The sequence below is a fragment of the Lynx canadensis genome, chromosome C1, assembly GCF_007474595.2.
Source record: "Lynx canadensis isolate LIC74 chromosome C1, mLynCan4.pri.v2, whole genome shotgun sequence".
Classification (NCBI taxonomy): Eukaryota; Metazoa; Chordata; class Mammalia; order Carnivora; family Felidae; genus Lynx; species Lynx canadensis.
In genome coordinates this window covers 159,994,205-160,013,662 of record NC_044310.1, presented here as the reverse complement: position 1 = coordinate 160,013,662, position 19,458 = coordinate 159,994,205, and the positions used below count along the sequence as shown (strand labels likewise).

General features: G+C 37.1%; 1 protein-coding gene across 2 annotated transcripts in view; it reads left to right on the top strand.

Annotated features, from left to right (window-relative positions):
• The window catches only part of SLC25A12 (solute carrier family 25 member 12), a 104,463-nt gene that overhangs the window by 65,584 nt on the left and 19,421 nt on the right, over nt 1-19,458 (top strand). For both annotated transcript variants that reach the window (XM_030323707.2, XM_030323708.1), the window contains 4 exons: nt 2,347-2,428; nt 3,668-3,826; nt 7,196-7,248; nt 7,722-7,802. In XM_030323707.2, coding sequence (XP_030179567.1) covers nt 2,347-2,428; nt 3,668-3,826; nt 7,196-7,248; nt 7,722-7,802 — 375 coding nt within the window. The remainder of the gene's footprint in view (nt 1-2,346; nt 2,429-3,667; nt 3,827-7,195; nt 7,249-7,721; nt 7,803-19,458) is intronic.

The window sequence follows — 19,458 nt, the reverse complement described above, 5'->3', positions numbered from 1 at the left end:
CAAATATAAATATCAGTTTCTATTTATTGCTCACTTTTGTTACAGTACATAAATTAAACACAATGGATGGCAATGCAGTTGTCTGGGCTAACTTGGTAGGAAAAAATGTATTTCCTACAAGATCATGATAATGTACTACTCTGTAATTTTCCACCGTTTTCATGATGGTTTCTTCCACATGCTAAATTCAGTTTTGTACATAATAGGTATATACTTTCACGCAATGGATTATAATAAAGTTAGTATATTGTGATAGTTGAGCTTTATAAAATATGTACTGATATTTGAAATAATGGTGTTTTACCAATTTTTTTTGCCAAGGGTTTTCTCTGGGTTTCATTTTGACTTTTCATCATACATTACTTATTTTCCTTTTTACTATAGAATTTGTTGAACCACAGCACTGGCAAGCATAATGAGCTGGTTTTTTTTTTTTCTTTTTTAAGCATAATGAGCTTTTAAAAGATCTCTGCCTACAGAGATCACAATCAAACATTAAACATTTAGGTATCACGTGCTTTGGTTAAAAACTGAAAAGATGTGTATTGTGATTCAAGATTTACAAAACAACCAAATAAAACCTTTCTATAGGCTGCGTCTCAAATTATTTGTAAATATCCAGGTTTGTCATATTTATCTTGATTAATTGAGCTTTGAAGAGATTGTACAGATGAAAGCAAGTCAGAGTAGACTAGCTTTTTTTCTTTCTTTTAGATTTTAGGCATGGATTCCCTCTCCATTAAATTATTCTAATGAGCGTATCTAAGCTTTTTATTATGCAGGTTTTTAAAAACTCATTCCAAGTTAATATTTTTCAAGTTTTCTTTATGATAAACCAAATATTTTATTCTTTCATTTCAAACTGTTTATGCAGCATAACTGCTGTTTTCATAAAGAATATATTAAAGAACAAGACTGGCAGACTAGTATAGACAAATTATTTTAGATCCTTTATGTTGTGGGTTACCTATGAAATAACATTCTGAGTCACAATAGGGTTTTTTCCTTTGCATTGTTATCATCATAAATCCTATGTTGTAACTATAAATGTGGGTAGCTAGGATAGTTTTCAGCCTAACTACATAGCAGAATGATTTAAAGCCTTTAAAAAATAGTAAGCTCCAGGCCCCAGAGACTTATTTTTTAAAGCCTTTCTTTGGGGCGCCTGGGTGGCGCAGTCGGTTAAGCGTCCGACTTCAGCCAGGTCACGATCTCGCGGTCTGTGAGTTCGAGCCCCGCGTCAGGCTCTGGGCTGATGGCTCAGAGCCTGGAGCCTGTTTCCGATTCTGTGTCTCCCTCTCTCTCTGCCCCTCCCCTGTTCATGCTCTGTCTCTCTCTGTCCCAAAAATAAATAAACGTTGAAAAAAAAAATTTTAAAGCCTTTCTTTGGATAGGTATAGCTGGAGAATACATAGGTCTAGGAAAGAAAATGCTCAGTAACATGGTTCAGAAATATGTGGTTAACTAGTGATAACCTCAGTGGTGAGCTTGTAAAGCCAGAAGTAAGGGGGCCAAGGCTCTGAACTCTTAAAACTGTAGTTATTAAAGTTTTTCACTTTAGTCCCAAAGAGAAGCATTTGACTTTGCTTCACCTACATATACATAACAATCCTAGTTGTGTGACTGCTCCAGCCTTAAGAAAAGAGGCGATAGGCGGCCAAACCAAATCCAACCAGGAGGCTGTTGGTGAAAGAAGTAATGGCCTTGAGGCATGGGAAGATAGCACCAACAGGTGCATTAGATCTTGATGCAGTAATTGATGGACCTAGGAATCTGATGACTTTCAATCATTAGAGAAGGTGTTTTTTATCATCAGTATTCTCTGATTTAGGAATCAAGATAGTTTGTGTACCTTTTAGAAATATATTTTTTTAATGTTTACTTTTGAGAGAGAGCGAGTGGGAGTGGGGAAGCAGCAGAGAGAGGGAGACAGAGGATACAAAGCAGGCTCCACGCTGACAGCAGCAAGCCCCATGCGGTGCTCAAACTCATGAACTGTGAGATCATGACCTTAGATGAAGTTGGATGCTTAACTGACTGAGCCACCCAGGTGCCCCCATTTTTGAAATATTTTAAAATTTTAAGTTAGCTAAAGAAGGGGGAAAGATTTTATACTCGAGACATTTACCCGAAAGATTCACTTCTCTGGAAATGATAGTGTATTCTCCAATATTAGAGAAATCAGGTATTAATAGGCTTATTAAAAAACGGGGCGAGAAGAAGGCAACTGTGTCTCTTAGGCTAATCGAGGTATCTATTTTTAAAATCGTAAGTAGCTGAATTGTAGCCTTTTTTATTTGCCATATACTTTTCCGAGTGTCTTTACCTATTTTTTCCTCCCTGCAGCAATCGCACGGTTTAGGCAGGCCGATCTGGCTCCAGATTGCCGAGTCTGCTTACAGATTCACTCTGGGCTCAGTTGCTGGAGGTGAGTGACATGTCTGTGTGCTGTCTCAAGCTTGTGTTAATTCAGTACTATCTCACTAGACCGAGACAGGTCAGCAAAGGTGCAGTTTCTAGTTCCTGCGGGTCATAACTACAGAGCTTTCTGCAGTGTCCTTTATTTCTACCTGTGATGAGAGGATTGTCGCAGCACAGCTGTGGCCCTTCTGGCTCCAGTGTGTCTTCAGGACAAACCCCTGTAATAAAGTGAAAGTCTGCATGCGTGCTGCACTTGCCTTAATTATCCTGTTAAGACAGTGTGAAGAAATGGAATAATGGTGTTGGGGGTGAGGCAGGTATACAAATCCCAGAACCTTGCAAAACAAAACAGCCTGCTAAAGTGATTGATTCACTGTAGCTTTTCTACTTGTATTTTTTTTTTTTCCCTCTCCCTCTTTACTGGCTAAAGAATTATCTAGACTTGTAGTTAATATTTGCTAAAATGAACCCCTAGTCCCTGCTCCTAGGCAACATTTGAGAGACTTTTTTTTTTTCTTACATCTTTCCATAGAAAATGTATAGAATCTGAAGTAGCTTTGTTGAGAAGATCCTAGGAGGTGTGATTAAAATGCTTATGATTTTTCAAAACAAGCCTGAACTGATGAAACTATTGTTTTTTCCTTTTCAGTTTTAGAAGTTGCAGAACATGTTTTGGTTTTCAACAGTTGAAAAATAACACTCCACTTCATTTTATAATTTTTCCAGTGTCAGAAATCCTAAAGCCTGGCATTAAAAAAAGCCAAAAAGCACAAATTCTGTACAAAGGGATAGGGTCATGTTGAGATGTGGTTCCAATATTATGGTCATAACTAAGAGTAATTTACCAAAATGCTTTAGTAAACTAAGTTTTAAAATTATAGCTACCTGTTTCTACACATATGGTTATTTTAAAAGGTAAATGGTATAATATTTAGGCATTGAATGGAAAGTATAAAGAAATATATAATAGTTTCATGTTGTGGAAATCAAGTCTTGATGACTTAACGTTGGTAATGACTTGAAAATGCACGCAGTTGTTCTCTGAAGCAGCTGTATTTATGGGTCCCAAATGCTAGCCTGTCATCCTTCAGCAGTGTATGGAAGAAGGAAGAATAACATACAGTCTCTTTTGTGAGAATAGATACCGTATTTTGTTTTCTAGTCCTTTGAGATGAGATTGGTTGTCCTTAAAGAGCCTCCATTTAATTGCACTCTCTTCTAAGGGTAAAACTTGTTTTCTTTGTAGCTGTGGGAGCCACTGCAGTATATCCTATAGATCTGGTGAAGACCCGCATGCAAAACCAGCGTGGCACTGGCTCGGTTGTTGGGGAGCTGATGTACAAAAACAGCTTTGACTGTTTTAAGAAAGTCTTGCGTTATGAGGGCTTCTTTGGACTCTACCGGGGTGAGTAACTGTATCTTAGCTGCTGAAGTTAGTGGTTTTATCTCAGCAGCAGCAGATTTTAACACCTTGATTATGAAAAAAGTGTGTTGTCCAGTCAGAGTAAAGATGTTTCTCTCTTTTAATTTTCTTGTTGCTTGTTTCCCTTTTTACATTCTTGCTGGTAACTAGCAATATGTGTGTAGACAAGGCCTTTATTTCTTCCTGATGTGTGTATTTCATGGAATCCAAATTCTGTTGCCACTGTGCTCTGACAAACTCAGGCACATGTCTGCAAGTGGAGTAAAGGATGACAGCTAAGAAACAGAGAGCTGCTTTTCTCAAAGAGTTGGAGAAAAGAGATATGCCTCTGCTCTGTGAAATAGAAGCCAGGCAGTTAGCTGAAAGTGAGTTTACCCTCTATGCACTTGTTTCTTTTTTTTTTTATTTTTTTATTTTATTTTATTTTTTTTTTAATTTTTTTTTTCAACGTTTATTTATTTTTGGGACAGAGAGAGACAGAGCATGAACGGGGGAGGGGCAGAGAGAGAGAGGGAGACACAGAATCAGAAACAGGCTCCAGGCTCTGAGCAGTCAGCACAGAGCCCGACGCGGGGCTCGAACTCACGGACCGTGAGATCGTGACCTGGCTGAAGTCGGACGCTTAACCGACTGTGCCACCCAGGCGCCCCTCTATGCACTTGTTTCAATTGAAAGAGATATCAAATGTGTTTGTCTCTTCCAAGGAGACCATTCACAAGTCTTTTTTTCCAGTGAGTCATCTGAAGTTAGAAAAAAAAAAAAATGAATAAAAGAAAACGCTTGGCTTCATGTCTCATTCTGTCTCCTTTCCTCCCCTTAGCTCAGAGGCACTGTGAGTAAAAGCAGAGAGATTTTCTTTTGCAGAGAATGTTACCACCAAGTCTAGGCTGAGCATAGTGCTGTCAGCATCAGAGGCAACAACCCCCTTGTAGAATTCTCCCCACCCCCGTCGGCTTTGTAGGAACTTGTTCTCTTTGGAGAGGGAATGACTTTCATGTACATGTTTTCACATTAGAATTTAGGGTTTCCTTTGGGAGGGAGATTAATTTTTTAATCCCTTTGGGCGCCACTTGGAATTCTTTGAAAATATTCTCTACATGCTCAAGTCCAGAGCATTTTTGTAATTTACTGTACTTATTTGTTTGCACACACAGTCTCATTAATCCCTAGCTCACTCTGAGCTCTGTTGAACTGTTTGGCCTAGAACTTCTTCCTTGGAAAGAAAGACTGGACCTGAACAAAGCTTATGCTCATGTACAGGAGGAAAAAACACCTCTGGTTAGCATTATTTGCAGATATTCAAGTGAAAAATGTATCTCTGATACAGTTAAAGGAGAGGGTCATGAGGATGTTCATTATTGGCATTTTATATAGAATAAGAAAAGAGAGTGGTTTTGAAATCAAAGTAGGCTTAAATACCCTGCTCCTAAGAATGAATGTAGTTAATTTTACTCAAATATTCAGAACTCTAACCTCCCTGAATTCCAGCTGTATCACATGTACTCCACGGGAGGAAGGTGTGTGTTGTCCAGAATGCAGATCTCTGCCTGGGAATGCTTATTTTAAGCTGTACTAAACCCTGCATATCTAGATTATATTTAATGAGGAATTTAATGAGGGTTGAGTGGTGCTAAGGGTTTTTTTTTTTTTTTTTTTCTTTGTCATCTCCAATCTTTCTTTGTTGAAAAATGACCTTTCTTCCTCCTTGGTTTACTTTTTCTCTATCAGAAGTAACCTAGATATATACTGCACAGTTTAACCTTCTCAATGGATGGATGCTTACGGAAAATTTCATTTGGGAGAGATGTCATGTTAATGAAATGAGTCCAATATAGCAAGTTTAGGGGTGGGGGAGAGGTGGAGGGATTGTTAGCTTTATCCAGGATGTGAGCTGATAAAATCAGTTCTTTAAATGAGAGACTCTTGTATTAGAGAGAAGATTGTAGGAGTCCTGTATGTGAACACTATGATTATTGAGATTGTCATATATGGCTTAGAACTGGTCCATTATTCTGTCAGATGATTGACAAAATTGTTGACAGATTAGCCTAAATTTCTTTGCAGGCAACAATGATAAAATGACATAAATCAGTACTTTATTAAAATTCCATGAGCCTTATTGAGGCAAGTTGTAAAACAAATACACATGCTGACGTGGTTGTATGGAAGTTAGATTAAAAGTAATAGGGCCTCATAATCATGAAGGTTAGAAAGTTAAGACTGCCATCTGCTGATTTATTCTTTTAAATCAGTCTGCTACCCATTAAAGGTGTGTGCAGATTTGTGTTTGTCATTGATAATTCAGTTTGACTGACAGTAGCCTGTATGTATGATTACTTGCTGGCTCTCAACTCTTAGAAAATCACTCAGCAGTATCCTCAAAGTAGGCTTAAGATCAGCAGTGAGTGTGCAAACACATACATAACTCCCCCTTGGCTGGGTGATTTAAAGGATATAGAATGTTTATTGTTAGCATCTTTAAAAAATGTATGCAAAAAATGTATGCCAACAATTTGAGTAATCTGTGTGCTTTACAAAGCTGAGCCTTATGAATATCTACAGATGTTGAATTGTTTATATATTTTTTTTCTTTTGCAGTTTGCAGCCAGCCTGGGAAATTTAACTTTCTAAGAATAATGATTTCCTTTGTTTTAAGAAGATTCTTTTGAAATGTCTTAAGTTTGACATACATTAGTAAATAAGAATGTAGCAGGCATATGTTTTTGTTTGTAAAAGATATCCATTAAATGATACTTAAAACTGCATTTTTCTTTGCAGTTTTGGCTTCCTTTAAAATAAATGGTACTGAATTCTGGTTTTCTCTATAAAGAGAAAATTATGCAAGTTGGTGTTCTGTAATAACCAAACCACTATATGCTATTATATAGGTAGCAGCGTTTGTGGCAAAATCTGGGTCTTTTCAACAGCAGGCTTTGCAGAGGTTTTCCAAGCATACAACATTGGCTTCTTTAAAGTGCCTGTCTATGTTTGTATATTGTTGGTTGTAAAGGGAGGGGATTTGGTTACATTGTTATTGGCAATGTTCAGGAGTAGAGAAGATCCATGGTCTCCATTCCTTGCTCACATACTTTTTGAGAGGTGTTAGATAATTAGGCTTTAAAGGAAGCATGCTTAAGAAAAGGATTTATAGCCTCAAGAAAGCATAACATTATATTTCACATCAGTATTGTATACATGTACAGAGTTTTTAGGATAGTCCATTTTTCCATATTTTAATGAAAACCCTAAATGTTTGATGCATTAATAATATGAGGGAAACCGTTGCTTGTTGGGCTTGTATGTTCATGTTTAGTACATTCATATTGTTAATGCTTCTTTCTGTTTACCTAGGTCTGATACCACAGCTTATAGGGGTTGCTCCAGAAAAGGCCATTAAACTGACTGTAAGTATCTTTCTTTTTGAATTTATGTCTTTCGTTTAGATTATCATTAAGCCAAAAATTAATGGTGCTCCTGCTGAGACTGGCACACTATCAAGACATTTGTAAAACTTTAAACTTTTATGTAGACATTTAATAATTTTTTAAAAGTTTATTTACATTGAGAGAGAGAGAGAGAGAGAAAGAGAGAGAGAGAGAGAACCAGCAGGGGAGGGGCAGAGAGAGAGGGGGACTGAGGATCTGAAGTGGGCTATGTGTAGACAGCAGAGAGCCTGATGCAGGGCTTGAACTTTCAAACCGAGATCATGACCAGAGCTGAAGCCAAACACTTAACCAGCTGAGCCACCCAGGCGCCCGATGTGATAATTTTTAATTTCATCATGAGACAAATATTTTGATGACTTGGAAAATGAATAACATGCCATTAGAGGAAATGGTTGAGAATTCTAGTTAACCGATGTTGTCTTTCTGATTAGGTTAATGATTTTGTCCGGGACAAATTTACCAGAAGAGATGGCTCCATTCCACTTTTAGCAGAAATTCTTGCTGGAGGTTGTGTAAGTATTAATACTGGGCATCTCTCATGACAAGTATGTTCCTTTAACCTTTTTTTGCACGTTAGGTATAATATCTGAGTGACATTCCTTCTGAACTCAAGGGTTTCTAAGATTTTCTCAGTGATAATAAGGAATGCTTTTTAATTTCATTGCATGATCTAACTGATTTTAAGTGCAGAAAAGAGGTAGTATTTTTGTCAGCTCTAACTCTGAGAAGCTCCTGACATTATGTTCCACACTTTGTAAAATTCTGATTCTGATTCTTAAATATTATAGAAAATAGAGTAGTGGATAGGGTTCCCATACATTTATATTGTCTGGAAGTTTAAGTGTGAGATGACTGATTAATTGAGCTCTTATATTTCAGGTGTAGGACTGAGTAAACCATTGTGGTATAATTATAATTTTCCTTCTTTAGGGACCAGAGGTTATAGCAAACAACTGTAATTATGTTAAGGCTATTACATTTCTGAATGCAGAGTTTCAGATTATATTTAATTAGAGCACAAAGGTTTCTATCTTTAAAATGTGAGTATAACATTGGATTTAGACCAATTCTCTAATCTAAGTTTGTAGCTCAACTAATTTTATTTGTGGTGTTCATTTCAAATTTGTTAATACACAATTTAAGACTTATTTAGTCCGTTTTGTCCCTGAAGCCCTTAATAATTTCCAGTTGAATTGGCTGACAATCCTGGCTAAACCCTCCTCAGTTGCTAGTGGAACTTGAGGTGATAAGGTCAGTGACCTTTGCAACTTTTAATTCAGAGAAGATGCCCTGAGGGTCAGAGAGAGGGGCTGCTCTGGATTCTTCTTGATGAGATTTGTCAGCCTGGTACATACCTGGGTCCTCACCTTTGGGCACTTGAAGTTCCTATTGAAGAGGTGACTTGGGCTCTTTGTGTGTGTGTGTGTGTGTGTGTGTGTGTGTGTACATATGTACATATGTATGTATGTCCATTTGTGTGTATGCTTGTACACATGCCCACCCAAGTACATTCTCAGGAAGAAAACTCACCTCTTTGGCTGACTTTCTTTTTTCATGAAGGACAAATAACAAACATAGAATAAGACCTTTGTTTAAGCAGATCACAAAAAATATAGTTTCTCTTCTTCCTTTACCCTAATTAGATGCTGTAATTATTTCTTTTGTCATGAGAGAATGTTTGCAAATCGTAAATATTCTTTTTCTCAGTTTTAGTTTTAGTTTGGTTAAGAAATTTCCTTAGTTTTGCAACTGCTCATGTGTACACTTGCCAGAAATATCCTGAGTCATGCTCTTTCTGTCCCATGTAGCTAATTATTTGTTTCCATTTGTAATACCCAGAGGTTTTTGCCCATGAAACTGACCTGTTCCCATGTCTGACATGTGACCTAGGTGGTTAAACTGTAATCAGATATTTGGTTCCTTTGTTTTTCCTACCATGGACCCTGTTTCTAGGTTTGAACTTTGGGAATTTCTATTGAAGTCTGGGGTGCCTTGAAGGTTGTGCTGACACTCTAAATTTCTTCTTTCATCGTGACTTCTTTCTGAGAGCTTTGATGGATTGTCTAGTTGGAAATTGACAGCATGAAAAATAGACAGGTTGGGTTGTAGGCAGAACGATGAGGTTGTCCACAGTTCTTCATCTCAAACATTTTTTGCTGCCCTCTTTTTTCTAAATTTCTTCTTCATTCGAGGAGGAAAGAAAATGTGTAATTACTGAGTTTGTATTGATGAATTCAATTACACTACAGTGTAAATGATTATTAAAGCATAATCTGCCAGTTCTCCCAAAGGTCTATGTATTTCAACAGAGAATAAGGCCTTAAATGAAATGAGTGAGTCTCTGTGTAAAGAATATCAGCCACTGTGGAATACAGGAATTCTCTCTTTACCGAACGAAACCTGATAGACAGCCACCAGATAAACACTGGGAAGAGTGGTTACCCGTGCGCCTGATCGTGAGAACTCTCACCATCCTGGCTAGTGGTGGTGATCTAATATGCAGTGTCCCTGTGGGTATTTGGCTGAATGCTGTCAGTGCAACCAGCTAAGAACAGTGCTCATGTTTTTCCAAAAATCACTCAGTTTTAAAGACCTACCTTGTGTTAACCTAATGCAAAACATGTTAGCCTAATGCAGATTATTTCAGAGGAAATGGCTCAAACTGAGCAGTCATTATTGGTTTTGTAGGTTTTTTCCCCAGCAGAAGGATCATCTAGGACTTGGGCTTTGAGTTGCCTATATATAATGGAGAGAAATTCTGTGAAAATGACTGTTGCCCTCTAGGAAAAATGGTGTTCATTGACTAGATAATGAATTGACCAAGAAATAAAAATACCTGGTCCTTAGACCTTATTTTTTGTTGTTTGTTTTGTTTTATGACCTATTTTTTAAAAATATGGTATTTGATACATGCCAAAGAGTACATACTATATAAATCTAAAGAGTAATAATAAAATGAGCATCTATAAGCCTGTCACCCAACTAAAATATTACTATAATTGACACTGGTTTTTGCTTCTAATGTAGCTCTAATATGCTAAGATTGCTAATGAGCAAGCAGTAGGGACTTTTCCTATCTGAACATTTTATAGGCGTTAACTATCTCATTATCATTCCCACCTAGAGGTGAAGAAAAGAAACCTAAGTGAGATCCAGTACTTAGTAAATGGTAAAGTTAGGATTCAAACCACTTTTGTTTCAAATCCATATTTATTCATATTTGGTATATTTCCATTTATTCATTCTTCCATTTATTCATTCTGATTCAAAACCAGCCATCAAGGCTGAGAAGGATTTAGCTTCTTTTTTCCTGTGAAGGAAACCAGACTTAGGATATGTTTACGTCTCATAGAAAAAGGGTAGTTGCTGATCATTCTCACCAGATAAAACTTAATCTTAAGTCTAATCATATTCTGTGGCAATTTGAAAGTAGAATTTCTTATTGTGATTTGCTTCATTCCTACATATCACCAAAGAGAATACATGCTTATGATTATAATTCATCATAATAGCTGCCATTTCTTAAGCATCTCGTACTGGACTTGTACTTCATAGGCATCTTCTCATTATTCTCAGCTTGAATTGAAGAAACTAAAAACTCAGTGAAATGTAGCAATATTTGGTGTTTGTTTCTGTTTATTCATTTTTTATTTATTCTCTCATTCATTGAATGCCTGCCGTGTTTCAGGAATATTTTAAAGCAACAGCTTTATTAAGATATAATTCTCATACCCTACAATTCCCCCACTTTAACGTGTACTACTCAGCAGTTTTTAGTATATCCACGGAGTTGTGTAGCTATCACCAAAGTCAATTTTAGAACATTTTTATCACCCCAAAAAGGTACTTGGTCCCCTCTAGCTGTCGCCCATCAGTCTTTCCTCTTTGCCTCTGCCAAGTCTTGGGCAGCCGTTAATAAGCTTTCCATCTCTACAGATTCACCAGTTCTTGACATTTCATGTAAATGGAATGAAAAACATGTGGCTTTTCGTGTCTGGCTTTTTAAAATTCAGCATAATGTTTTCAAGGTTCATCCATGTTGTAGCATGGATGAATGCCTCAGGTCTTATTGCTGAATAGTGTTCTATTATGTAGATATGTCACATTTTGTTTATTGATTCATCAGTTGTTGATCATTTGGGTTGTTTCCACTTTGTGGCTATTATGAATAATGCTGCTCTGAACTTTAATGTAAAAAGTTTTCTGCAGACATGCATCATCACTTCTCTTGGGTATATACCCAGGAAGTGGAATTGGTGGGCCATATAGTAACTCTAATTTGTATTTTGAGGAATGGCCAGACTGTTTTCCAAAGTGGCTGCACAGTTATATGTTCTTACCAGCAGTGTAGGAGCTTTGAGATTTCTTGACATCCTTGTCATTGATTTATAGCCATCCTAGCGGGTATGAATGTTACCTTGTTGTGATCTAATGACTGACAGTGTTGAGCATCTTTTTAAGAATGTATTGGCATTTATATATCTTCTTTGGAGAAATGTCTCTTCAGAACCTTTACCTGTTTTTAAATTGGGTTGTTTTTTATTATTAAGTGATAAGAGTTCTTTGTATATTTAGAATCCCTTACCAGACATGTGATTTCTAGTATTTTTCACTTTCTTGACTGTGTCCTTTGGAGAATTGGACTTTGATTCTAATGAAGTCCAATTTAATTATATTTTGTTGCTTGTGCTTTTGGTGTAATGTCTAAGAAATTATTGCCTAATCCAAGATCACATAGATTAATACCCATTTTCTGCTAAGAATTTTATAGTTTTAGCTCTTACATTTAGGTCTTCGATCTTTCACACAAATTGTTAACCTTAATTTTTTAGGGTCTTTTGCCCTGAGCATAGAGATTATTAAATGGCAGTTTTATTTTTCATTGTTAACATTTTGGTATATATTTCCTTCTAGTGTTCTCATACACATACTCATCTGCATGTGTACACACACACACACACACACACACACGCTTTTTAAAACCAGATGGAAGTTTTGTTGACTCTGAGATCTTGATCGAAGATACAGGCTGCTCTTACTTTCTTTTATTTTCAGGTGTGCGTGGTGGGGAGGGACAGAGGGAGAGGGGGCAGAGGATCCAAAGTGAGCTCTGGGCTAACAGTAGAAAGTCTGATGTGGGGCTCGAACTCAGGAACCACGAGATCATGACCTGAGCCGAAGTCAGACGCTTAAGTGACTGAGCCACCCAGGTGCCCCAAGGCTGCTCTTACTTTCTAAAGGCAGCAGAGAATCAACAGCAGAACATTTCACTTTGGAAGCAGAATATAACCTTTGGGAAAAGAAATAAAACAGGGTATGCATTTTTAAATTTTAAATCTTCATTGCGAACTTTAACCAACTTTTTATTTATTTTTTATTTTTTATTTAAAAAAAATTTTTTTTTCAACCTTTATTTATTTTTGAGACAGAGAGAGACAGAGCATGAATGGGGGAGGGGCAGAGAGAGAGGGAGACACAGAATCGGAAGCAGGCTCCAGGCTCCGAGCCATCAGCCCAGAGCCCGACACGGGGCTCGAACCCATGGACCACGAGATCGTGACCTGAGCCGAAGTCGGACGCTCAACCGACTGAGCCACCCAGGCGCCCCTAACCAACTTTTTAAAATATACCAAAACCTCGAAAAAAGACTTCTAATTCAGAATTTATGATAATATAGATGTGCCCTCATAAGTTTTTTGTTGTTGTAGTATCTATATCATAGTTACCTTTTTTTTCTTTGTTTTAATATTTTTGTTTTTTAAAATTTACATCCAAGTTAGCATATAGTGCAATGATTTCAGGAGGAGAATCCAGTGATTCATCCCCTACGTATAACACCCAGTGCTCATCCCAACAAGTGTCCTCCTTAATGCCCTCGCCCATTTAGCCCATCCTCTCATCCAAAACCCCACCACCAGCCTTCAGCTCTCTGTATTTGAGTTTCTTATGTTTTGTCCCCCTTCCTGTTTTTATATTATTTTATATTATTTTTGCTTCTCTTCCCGTAACTGTTTTGTATCTTAAATTCTACATATGAGTGAAATCGTATATTTGTCTTTCTCTAATTTCCCTTAGCATATAATACACTCTAGTTCCATCCACGCTGTTGCAAATGGCAAGATTTTATTTTATTTTTTTGATTGCCAAGTAACATTCCATTGTGTATGTATATACGTATACGTATATATATGTATGTATACGTATATGTATACACACACTCACACACACACATACATACATACCACATCTTCTTTATCCATTCATCAGTCCATGGACGTCTGGGCTCTTTCCATACTTTGGCTATTGTCAGTGGTGCTGCTATACACATTGGGGTGCATGTGCCCATTCGAAACAGCATACCTGTATCCTTTGGATAAATACCTAGTAGTACAATTGCTGGGTCATAGGGTAGTTACATTTTTAATTTTTTTTAAATTTTTATTTATTTATTTAAAAAAATTTTTTTTTTAACATTTATTTATTTTTGAGACAGAGAGAGACAGAGCATGAACGGGGGAGGGTCAGAGAGAGAGGGAGACACAGAATCTGAAACAGGCTCCGGGCTCCGAGCTGTCAGCACAGAGCCTGATGCGGGGCTCGAACTCACGGACCGCGAGATCGTAACCTGAGCCAAAGTCGGCCGCTCAACCGACTGAGCCACCCAGGCGCCTCAATTTTTTGAGGAACCTCCATACTGTTTTCCAGAGTGGTTGCACTAGTTAGCATTCCCACCAGCAGTGCAAAAGGGTTCCTCTTTCTCTGCATTCTTGCCAATATCTGTTGTTGCCTGCAGTTATTAATTTTAGCCATTCTGACAGGTGTGAGGTATCTCATTGTGGTTTTGATGTGTATTTCCCAAGTTACTCTTGAGTAAGTTTTACAGCTCTACAGAGAGGGAAAACAAGCGTGTTTCTGCCTGGGATCAAACTGGGGACCTTTCGTGTGTGAGGTGAACATGATAACCACTACACTAAGGAAGCCAGCTGTTGTATAACCTATACATTGACCTTTAGGTTTAACAATTGCTTGACCCTTCTTTAGGTGGGGTTGGGGCAGTATTTGTGTGTACGGTTACCCATAAATATGTGTTACAGATGCTGTATGTGTAGCATATATAACAAATATTTTTGGTTTCAAATATTTTTTTCTCATTGCTCTTATAGGCAAGCCATTCTTATTAGGCCATATGTTTTTCTTTTTCTTTTTCTTTTTCTTTTTTTTTTAGAAGGTCTCTGTATATGTAGAAATCCATACATACATATATACACACATATTACATGTCCATATCAGACATAATATAATTGAGTGCTTAATTATATCTGTTGTGAGCAAGAATAATATTTTAATGTCAACTTAGAATTTTCAAAGTACTGTAATATGCACATGGTCACTTCTTGTGAAATAGGTAAATGAGGAAAAGAAGCTTAGAAAGGTTAAGTCTCACCCCAAATCACACAGCTAATACATGCTGCAGGTTTCATGTGAGCACCAAATATTTTAAGAACAATTCCTTTTGTTTGATAATGCTCTCTTGGAGAATCAAATCCAGGCCCTCTTCATGTGTCAAAATAAATCTAGGTGAGCCTATTCAACTTTGTGATGACTTTTTTTTTTTTAATTACATTGTTATCTATATGATAAAGATGTATATATCTGAGTATATAAACACATATGTGACTATTTAGGTGTAATGAACATACCAAGAAATGAACAGATCTTAGATGTCAGCTCAGTGAGTTTTAACAATTGTATATACCCGTGAAATCACCACTCAAGACAAGATATAGAACATTTCACCTCAGAAGGCTGATTCATTCCTCTTTCTAATCAATCATTCCTCTGTTTCCCTAGGCAACCACTATTGTTTCTTCTTAGATTTCATATAAATGAAGTCATACAAAATGCATCCTTTCATAGCTGGCCTCTTTTGCTAAACATGTTTTCAAGAGTCATCCTTATTATTGTGTGGGTATCAGTAGTTAGGTTTTGTTTTTAATTTTACTGAGTATTATTCCACTGTATGAATTGACCACAATTTGCTTATTTGTTCTTGTGTTGATGGACATTAAAAAAATTTTGTTAATGTTTGTTCATTTTTGAGAGAGAGAGAGACAGAGTGAGAGCAGTGGAGGGGCAGAGAGACAGGGAGACACAGAATCTGAAGCAGGCTCCAGGCTCTGATCTGTCAGCACAGAACCCAACGCGGGGCTCGAACTCACAAACTGCGATTTCAGGACCTGAGCTGGTCAGTTGCTTAACCGACTGAGCCATCCAGGCACCCCCTGTTGATGGACATTTGAGTTTTTTCCAGTTTGTATCTGTTATAAATAAGGTTGCTGTAAACATTCTTGTATAAATCTTTTTGTCAGCATTTTTCACAGGTGAGTATTTAAGAGTAGAATAGGGTACAGGTTGTGTTCAATTTAAAAGAAACTGGGTCACCCAGTCAGTTTAGTGGCTGACTCTTGATTTTGGCTCAGGTCATGATCTCATGGTTTGTGAGTTTGAGCCCTACTTTGGGCTTTGTGCTGACAGCATGGAGCATATTTGAGATTCTCTTTCCCCCCTCTCTCTGCCCCTCCCCTGCTCTCTTTTTCTCTGTCTCAAAAATAAATAAATGTTTAAAAAGTTAAAAAAAAACCAAAAACTGCTAATTGCTTCTTTGAAATGGATGGACCATTTTACAGTCTCAGCAGCAGTGTCAGATATTTGTAATTCCACATCCTCACCAACATTTGATATTGTTAGTCTTATTTTATTTTATTTTATTTTATTTTATTTTATTTTATTTTATTTTATTTTAATTTCTTTAATATTTTTTAATATATATTTATTTTTGAGAGACAGAGTGTGAGAGAGTGTATGAGCAGGGGAGGGGCAGAGAGAGAGGGGGACAGAGGATCTGAAACAGGCTCTGAGCCTATAGACAGAGAGCCTGACACAGGGTTTGAACTCACAAACCATGAGATGATGACCTGAGCTGAAATCAAGAGTTGGCCGCTTAACCTCCTGAGCCACCCAGGCACCCCAAAGATTTTATTTTTTAAGTAATCTCTACACTCAGTGTGGGGCTCCAACTTACGTCCCTGAGATCAAGAGTTGTATGCTCTACTGACAGGCAGTCGGGCACCCCTAATTTTTTAATTTTAGTCATTCAAGTTGGAGTGAAAGGATGTCTTTTTGTGGTTTTAATTTTCATCTCCCTGGTGTATAAAGACATTGATCATCCTTTCATGTGTTTTTTAGCTATTTGTATATCTTTTTTGGTAGTATCTGTTCAAAGTTTTCTGCTTATTTTTTATTAGGTTTTTATATTTTTTATCATTGACTTGTAGGAGTTCTTTATCCATCATGGATGTAGTCCTTTGTCAGATGTATGTATTGTGAATATTTTTCCCAGTCTGTGACTCATCTATTGTCTTAATGTGTCTGTGGGGTTTTTGTATTGAGGTATAATTGCCATATAACATATTAGTTTAAGGTGTACAACATGATTCGATGTTTGTAAATACTGTGAAATGATTACCACAAAAGTGTAGTTTCCCTGTCACCATAAAGTTACATAATGTTCAGTATAGTATTATTGTGTATAGTCACCATGCTGTACATTACATCCCAGTGACTTAATTATTTTATGCCTGGAGGTTTGTGTGTCTTGACCCCTATCTCCTATTTCACCCACCCTCCTAATCTCCCTACCTTCTGACAACCACCAGTCTGTTCTCGGCACCTATGAGTTTTGTTTTATTCATTTATCTTGTGTTTTAGATTCCACACATAGGTGAAATCATCCACTCATTGCCTTTCTCTCTATGCTTTATTTCACTTAACATAATATCCTTAAGGTCCATCCATGTTTCTACATAGCAAAATTTCATCTCTTTTTATGCCAGAGTTGTATCCCGTTGTAAACATACACCACATCTTTGTTATCCATTCATCCATTGATGTACACCTTGGTTGTTTCTATATCTTGGCTATTGTGAATAATGCTGCAGTTAACATAGGGGTGCAAATATCTTTTCAAAGTAGTGTTTTGTTTTCCTTTGGATAAATACCCCAAAGTAATATTGCTATATATATGGTAGTTCTATTTTTAAGTTTATGAGGAAATTCCATACTGTTTTCCATAGGGGATGTGCCATTTACATTCCTACCAATAGTGCACAAGCGTTCCCTTTTCTGCGTCTTCACCAACACTGATTATTTCTTATCTTTTTGATAATAGTCAATCTGACAGGTGTAAGATAATATCTTATTGTGGTTTTGATTTGCATTTCTCTGATGATTAATAATGTTGAGCATCTTTTAATATGCCTATTTTGCCACCTGTATGTCTTTTTTAGGAAAAATGCTATTCAGATGCTCTATCCATTTTTTTAATTGGATTTTTTTGTTGAATTTATATGAGTTCTTTACATATTTTGGATGTTAACCCCTTATTGGATATATGGTTTGCAGCTATCTTCTCCCATTGAAGTAGGCTGCCTTTTCCTTTTGCTGGTGGTTTCCTTTGCTGTGCAAAAGCTTTTTAGTTTGATGTAGTCCTACTTGTTTATTTTCACTTTTCTTGCCTTTGCCTTTGGAGTCAGATCCAAAACAATATTGCCAAGAGCAGTATCAAGGAGTATACCACCTATGTCTTCTTCTAGGAGTTTTTTTTTTTTTTTTAAATAGTTTCTGCTCTTATATTTAAGTTAATACATTTTGAGTTAGTTTTGGTATTTGGAGTAAGAGAGTGATGGCAGCTTCATTCTCTTGCATGCGGCTGTGCAGTTTTCCTAACACCATTTATTGAGGAGACTGTCCTTTCCCTATTGCATATTCTTGCTGCCTTTACTGTAAAGTAACTAACCATATATGCATGGGTTTATTTATTTCTGGATTCTCTTTTTGTTCCATCGATCTATATGTTTTATGCCAATACTATACTGCTTTGCTTACTGTCATTGAAAAAAAATTTTTTTTTAACGTTTATTCATTTTTTTTTTTTTTAAATTTTTTTTTTCAACGTTTATTTATTTTTTGGGACAGAGAGAGACAGAGCATGAACGGAGGAGGGGCAGAGAGACAGGTAGACACAGAATCGGAAACATGCTCCAGGCTCTGAGCCATCAGCCCAGAGCCTGACGCGGGGCTCGAACTCACGGACCGCGAGATCGTGACCTGGCTGAAGTCGGACGCTCAACCGACTGCGCCACCCAGGCGCCCCTAACGTTTATTCATTTTTGAGAGACAGAGAGAGACAGAGAGAAATAGAGCATGAGTGGGGAAGGGGAGAGAGAGAGGGAGACACAGAATCCGAAGCAGGCTCCAGGTTCTGAGCTGTCAGTACAGAGCCTGACACAGGGCTTGAACTCATGAACTGCGAGATCATGACCTGAGCTGAAGTCGGATGCTCAACCGACTGAGCCACCCAGGCATCCCTTGATTACTGTCATTTTTAAATATAGTTTGAAATCAGGGAGCTTGAGGTCTCCAGCTTTGCTCTTCGTTCTCAAGATTGCTTTGGCCACTCAAGATCTTTTGTGGTTCCATATAAATTTTAGGATTGTTTGCTCCATTTCTGTGAAAATGCCATGGGATTTTCATAGGGATTGAATTGATTGCTTTGGGTACTTTGGACATTTTAGCTGTATTAATTCTTCCAGTCCATGAGCACAGGATATCTTCCTATTTATTTGTGTCTTCTTCCATTTTTTTTTTTTTTATCAATGTAGGTTTTCTCATACAGGTCTTTCACTTCCTTGGTTAAATTTATTCATAGGTATTTTATTCATCTTGATGCAATTGTAAATGGAATTGTTTTCTTGATTCCTCTTTCTGATAGTTCATTGTTAGTATGTAAAAACACAACAGGTTTTTGTATATTGACTTTGTATTCTGCAACTTTATTGTATTTGTTTAACAGTGTGTTGGTGGTCTATGGGGTTTTTTAATATATGAAATCATCTCATTTGCAAATGATGATCTTTACTTTTTCCTTTCTAAACTGGATGCCTTTTGTTCCTTTTCCTTGCCTGATTTCTCTGGCTAAGATTGTCAATTCTATGTTAAATAAAAGTGGTGAGAGCAAGCATCCTTCTCTTGTTCCTGATCTTAGAGGAAAAGGGAAATGCTTTCATTTTTTTTCACCATTGAGTGTGATGTTAGTTGTGGGTTTGTCAT